This window comes from Cupressus sempervirens, chromosome 4, assembly GCF_028749045.1.
Source record: "Cupressus sempervirens isolate cs-2001-9-10 chromosome 4, ASM2874904v1, whole genome shotgun sequence".
Taxonomy (NCBI): Eukaryota; Viridiplantae; Streptophyta; class Pinopsida; order Cupressales; family Cupressaceae; genus Cupressus; species Cupressus sempervirens.
The window spans coordinates 581,068,093-581,073,995 of NC_143121.1; the positions used below are offsets into that span (position 1 = coordinate 581,068,093).

At 34.9% G+C, this 5,903-nt stretch overlaps 1 protein-coding gene across 3 annotated transcripts; it reads left to right on the forward strand.

Moving 5' to 3' along the window:
• Positions 1–1,204: 1,204 nt before the first annotated feature.
• Positions 1,205–5,618, forward strand: LOC149562536 (cytochrome P450 714C2-like). Of its 3 annotated transcripts, none has more exons than XM_089826014.1 (6): positions 1,205–1,440; positions 1,649–2,020; positions 3,058–3,284; positions 3,444–3,694; positions 4,104–4,458; positions 4,887–5,618. In XM_089826014.1, the coding sequence occupies exons 2-6, from the start codon at positions 1,702–1,704 to the stop codon at positions 5,307–5,309; spliced, it is 1,575 nt and encodes a 524-aa protein (XP_089682140.1). In that variant the 5' UTR covers positions 1,205–1,440; positions 1,649–1,701; the 3' UTR covers positions 5,310–5,618. The 3 variants fall into 3 exon arrangements, with proteins under 3 accessions (XP_089682140.1, XP_089682139.1, XP_089682138.1); XM_089826013.1 differs by having other exon boundaries at positions 1,305–1,440; positions 1,575–2,020; XM_089826012.1 differs by lacking the exon at positions 1,205–1,440 and having other exon boundaries at positions 1,710–2,020.
• Positions 5,619–5,903: the final 285 nt, after the last annotated feature.

Here is a 5,903-nt window from a genome sequence, read left to right on the forward strand (position 1 = left end):
CAGCTTAAAAGTATGAGAAACCGAGGAATACAAATCAATAAGGTTATTCACATTGCATTCAAATGAAAGATTTTATTCTCGCTGCGATCTCACAACACCTCTTATAAAAGTGGTTGGTCAAACTCCCAAATTTGTTTGATTTCTTTTCTCTTGGGCTGTAGAACTACATTCAAATGTAGTGGGTAATTTTCTAGGAAGAGTGTGTCAATAATATTTTCTGTGGTAAATAACATGCTCTTGGTTTGAACTTGCATGTTGATTTTATTCCTATCACCTTCCAATCATAATACTTACTTGGGAATAGCTTTGGATAAGCTTTAAATGGATTATATGGTTGTTAGCTCCTACTAATTAGTAGTATTGATCTTATAGAAAAAGAGCTGAATAGAAAGTAAATGAAACAGTACTTAGTTTCTTTCCTTCATGTTTATGTTAATGATTTTAGCATACGAGATGCCATTGTTATTGTATTTTCATATTTTGTAGTGTAGGTTGAAAACTTATGTGAATTTTTATAAATCTTGAAATAAATTAATAGTAGAACAAGCATAGGATACAACCATTTTATTAGAAAACTATAAGCAAGGACATGTTTATATGTGAATTCATGGTACCAAAGGATCCAAAAGTAAGCTGTCCCACACTTCAAACCTAGTTTAGTTCTTTTACTAATAAGTTTAATTAACCATGCTTTCAATACATTATATTATATGGTTTTAAAAAAATCATGCATCAAATTTAGTATGATTGTTGATTATGATGTGCAATTCTTACACATTGCTTATTTTATTAAAGACTATGTAGACAACATCCATACAATCATCCGACCAATCAATTACAAGAACATATGATAATCCCTTCTTCTGTCACACCATACAACATATGTTATTATTGACGTACACATCGCACCTTCTGATAGAAATGCTAGTAGTTTAATATTTTCAAATAAAATTAACTATATAATTCCAAACTAATGACAAGTACTAGTGACACTTGTTTTCACTTAAAATTAACCCAACTAATTTGTGAACACAATCACAAAATCACTAGTTTGATGATTCTGCTAAGCATATTTGAGCTCCATCACATGAATCTACTGGTCATTTAGCTTGCTAAATGGGAGTCACATCTTTTGTATAGTGCATTTATTTAGAACGTGCTTCACGGGCTACTTTGAGGCTGACTTCCCTCGTATTTTTCTTAGGGCGTGAAATTTTCGGGGAGCCACTTGCATTTGATGGCTAAGGACAATTGCTCTGAGGGTCACAATTAGCTGTGTTTTTCTTCATCACTACTTGACATTGCTGACAGTTTGAGAATGACTCGGGCTGTATTTTTTCTCCTTACGAGGCTGGTCTGGTAGGATTTTGTGATAATGCAAGTTTCGTGAGGAGGAAAACCACAAGGGATGTCGGTCTCAAACCAAAACGGACATACGCGGTACATTTTTTTGGTCTTATCTCTCATTTATTTGAATTGTGTGCAGTACATCTTTTTGATCTTCTATCATTTATTTGAATTATGTGCGATGTCTGTATTGATGGGAAATTTGGGCAACTTGTTTACTAGGGCAGTTTTATAAATGGACCCCTTTTTTTTGGCACGTGTGGGGTTAAATTTGTAAACACAGTTCCATGAAATTGTACAGATTGTACTGCCGTCATTGGTATATATGAAGTTATAAAGAGCACCAGAGCTGCCATGCTTGACTGCCCACTCTTCACTTTATTTGTGTCTCCCCTCTTTGTTGGGGTTCCTTCCATGGCTGCCCCCATCCTGATTATGCTGCTTCTTTTCATATTTGTCATATGTAAAATTTATGGGTTCTTAAGTCCTAGGCATATGAAGCAAATTATGCTGAGCCAAGGTTTACAAGGGCCCAATCCAAAGTTTCTGCTTGGAAATCTTCTTGATATAAAGAAAATTGTTGACAAGACTTGGAAGCAGCACAAACATGCTGCAATGCACAACTTGGAGAATCTTTTCTTCCCCTACTTTGTAGACTGGAAGAAAACATACGGTTTGTCTTACTATAACTATCCGAATATTATATTCAGCAATTTGGATGTCGAATGGTGAAAGAGTTTGGATTGGTGGATAGATTTCTATATTCTATTATCAGAACTCTTTGAATAATATATTTAGTAATTCTATTGTATTTGAGTGGTGAAAGAGTAATTTGAATGCTTGTTTTCTTGTATTTGAGTGGTGAAAGAGTCTGAATTGGTATGAATTGTTTTTGGATTTGATTATGTGAATTATTTTTTGATATTTAAGTTTAAGTCTATATTCTATTATTAGAACTCTTTAAATAATATATTTAACAATTTGGATGTTTATCCTACTGTATTTGAAGGATGAAAAAGTATGAATTTGTCAGAAATTGTTTCAGAATTTATGTATGAATTGTTTTATCAACATTTTGAATTGAACTCTATAATTTATCATACAAAGCAGAAAACAAAAGAAGAAAAATGAATTGATTGGACCATCCATTTTTAAATTTCTTTCTCTTCACTTGCTGGAATCTATCTTGTAAGTTGGCATTCAAGCTTTTTTCAATTATTGGTTGTGGATTGACCTTGAACATGTTATGACTTTAATAGATAGTAACTCAGCCATAATTATGAAGTGTAGAGGGCATCTCTTGCCCTCCTTGGATTGGAGGGAAGTTCCAAACTGTTTTTGAAGTGCAGTCTTGTCCTCCAATCTCCTCTTTTATCGTCCAAACTTATAGATACCCTTACCTAATTCAGTCTGGCTTGAAAAGATAACGTATCGTTAAATTATTATGTTGGCAGAAGTAACTGGATTTGATTATACTGATTCTGACACCATTACTAGGTAGTTTACACCTCCAATAATATTCTACAGGCAAAAATTTTGAGCGGGCACAAGCTAACTGGAATAGTATATCTTAAAAAAATGCATTGAATTGATTGGAGTCAAAGTCAGAACTTTTATCGTGTATAGCCTCTTCCAATCACTTGTTTGAGTATTTCAGGATTTCCTATTGGTGCTCGGAATATGACCAGCAAGAAACATTATATTGTGCAGGAAAGAGTTTCGTGTACTGGCTTGGAATTGAAGCAGTGTTGTATGTACAAGAGCCAGAGCTGATACAGGATATAAGCTCGTCGGGCTCTTTCAATTGGGGGAGGCCAGGGTTCCTGAAAACTGACAGATTTCCTCTTTTTGGCAATGGGCTTATCATGGCAGAAGATCATGATTGGTTTCACCAACGTCGGATTGTTGGTCAGGCTCTCTCAGCCGAAAATTTGAAGGTTAGACATTATATGTTGAATATAAGTTTCATAAGATGTAATGCATTCCAAGCACTTTCAAATACACTTGAGTTGCTGTATGTGAAACTGTTTGGCTAGAGCAATGAGAGTTCTTGTTGTTTGGCTTTGAATCATCTGCCTCTGAATTTTTTCCTTCAGGGATTGCTTGGCTTAGTGATGGACGCTTCTCTGCCCATTTTAAATGACTGGGCATTTAGAATAATGAAGTGTGGCCGAGAGGGTGTAGAAATTGAAGTTGATGGAGAACTGAATAAGATTACTGGCCATGTAATCTCCAAATTATTATTTGGAAGTAGTTATAGGGAAGGTTTTGAGATACTTGATCAGCTCAAAGCTCTTCAGCATGCCTTATTCAAAGCAACCAGATTTGTAGGTGTCCCCGGAAGCAGGTACCATCATTGAGTTTTCAGAAAGTCGAACCAAATAATATGGTTATGTCTTCAAAACAGTGCATTTTTTCATTTTCATGATTACATATCTTAATGCTATTCATTTGGGTTACACTTCAGCGAGAAGATTTCTCCACCATGTAGGAATTTAAAATAGGATTCAAAGATTTGCCCTTTTCAAGAGAACTGCTTTGTACTCAACAATTCAGCTTCTGAATATTGCTCTACTTTACAAAACCTCTGCCCTGAAATATCTCATTTAAATCGTCTCTAAATAGAAATATGGGAACGCCATTAAATTTAGAGGTTCACAATAACTAGTTGTGAAGTCAATAAGGGTAGAACACTTAAATATCATGTACCCGCCAATTTTATTTATTTGGTTTTTGAACTAGGCAATTTTTGGCAGGTTTATACCTTGGGGTGGAAATAAAGATGTTTGGAGGTTGGGTAAGAAGGCCAATTTTTTAATCTTACAAATCATCAATGCACGCCTGGATTACAACATGAAAGGATTGGAGGATGATTTATTGGGGCTCTTCTTGCGAGAACTCAATCATGCCAAAGGGCTAACTCTGCAAGATATTGTGGACGAATGCAAAACTCTGTTGATAGCAGGGCAGGAGACAACCAAGTTGTCCTTAACCTGGACATTGATGTTATTAGCTCTGAATCCTCATTGGCAAGACCGAGTTAGAGCTGAGGTCCTGGACATCACCAAAGGAGGTCATCCAGACAACAACATGCTCTCCAAAATGAAAATTGTAAGGGCTTCCTCCTTGAACAATCTAAACAATTATATTTGGCTGGGTGAACATTCTTTTATCAAAATTTTAAGTCATACTTTATGATCTATCATCAAAATAGTCAGATAGAGAACACAAAAACAATAAATAGAAAAACAAGAATCACTAAATAGTGGAAGTGGAAGGGGAAAGTGGCACAAAGTGAAGACAAAAGAAGATAAATTAAAACTTGTTTTAGTTTTGGTGTCACCTCCCGTGCTCTCAACCATTTAATAGGTCTTGGTCTGTTACTAATTTTTCTAAACTTCAACTCACTATTTTAATAGCATAAAATATGATCTAAAACATTGATAAAAATCTATTTATACAGTCAAACTCAAAGACATAAACTGTAATTTTTTAATCTATTAAATAACCATTTTGATTGTTGCTCATTCTCTTTACAGATGACAATGGTTATCAATGAATCCATGAGGCTGTACCCTCCAGTGTCTTACACCGTGAGACAGGCCAAGCAAGACGTGAAGATGAGAAATCTAAAGATTCCCAAAGGGATGTCAATGTTAATAAATATATTGGGAATGCATGAAGATCCTCAGCTATGGGGAAGACGGGATGTGTACGAGTTCAATCCAGAACGGTTCTCTAATATAGAGGCTACCAAGAAAAACAACGGTTATATTCCTTTTGGATTTGGAGGGAGAATATGTCCAGGGGAGAAAGTGGCCCGGTTGGAGCAGAAGGCAATACTAAGCCTCATACTATCCAGATTTTCATTTACTATGTCTCCAAATTATGTTCACTCTCCAAAATCTTTGTTGAGCATTATGCCCTCCAATGGAATGCAGCTTATCTTTACCTTGCTGTAGAACACTTGCAAGACAATGTTATACACCTTGTATAATTGGCAGAGCCATTTCTAACCAGTCCATTGATGGGCTAAATGAGGCCTACATTTAGAAAACTCATCTTGAGGCCTTAGATTTGTGGCCAGTGCCCTGGACGAGTTTTGGACCACCAATATCGTCATAGCCAAGTCAGATTTCTTTTTCAGAATATATTTTTATTGTTCATTTTTTGATATTATTTTTCCTATCTGTTGAAATGAGATAACCTTGAAGAAGGCCTGGAATTGGATGATTTTTAATGTTTAAAAATCTTTAGACTATATTTTATAATTTTGATATTTTATATAATCATATATATTTCCATACTAATTATAAAGTTGGGCAAGGGCTTTAAAGAAAGATTATCAAGCTGAGTGTGTTCTAGTTGTACACTCTGTGTAGACTTGATTCCACAATTACTGATTTTAAAGGAGTTAAAAATTTAAAAAAAAAAAAAGTTGCATATGTATCAATAGTCGATCATTTTTGTAGTCTTTTTGATTCATTATTGATTCATTTGTGCATGACTACTGACATTTATGCACATTTCCAGGGACATTTGTCCATAAGTAATGT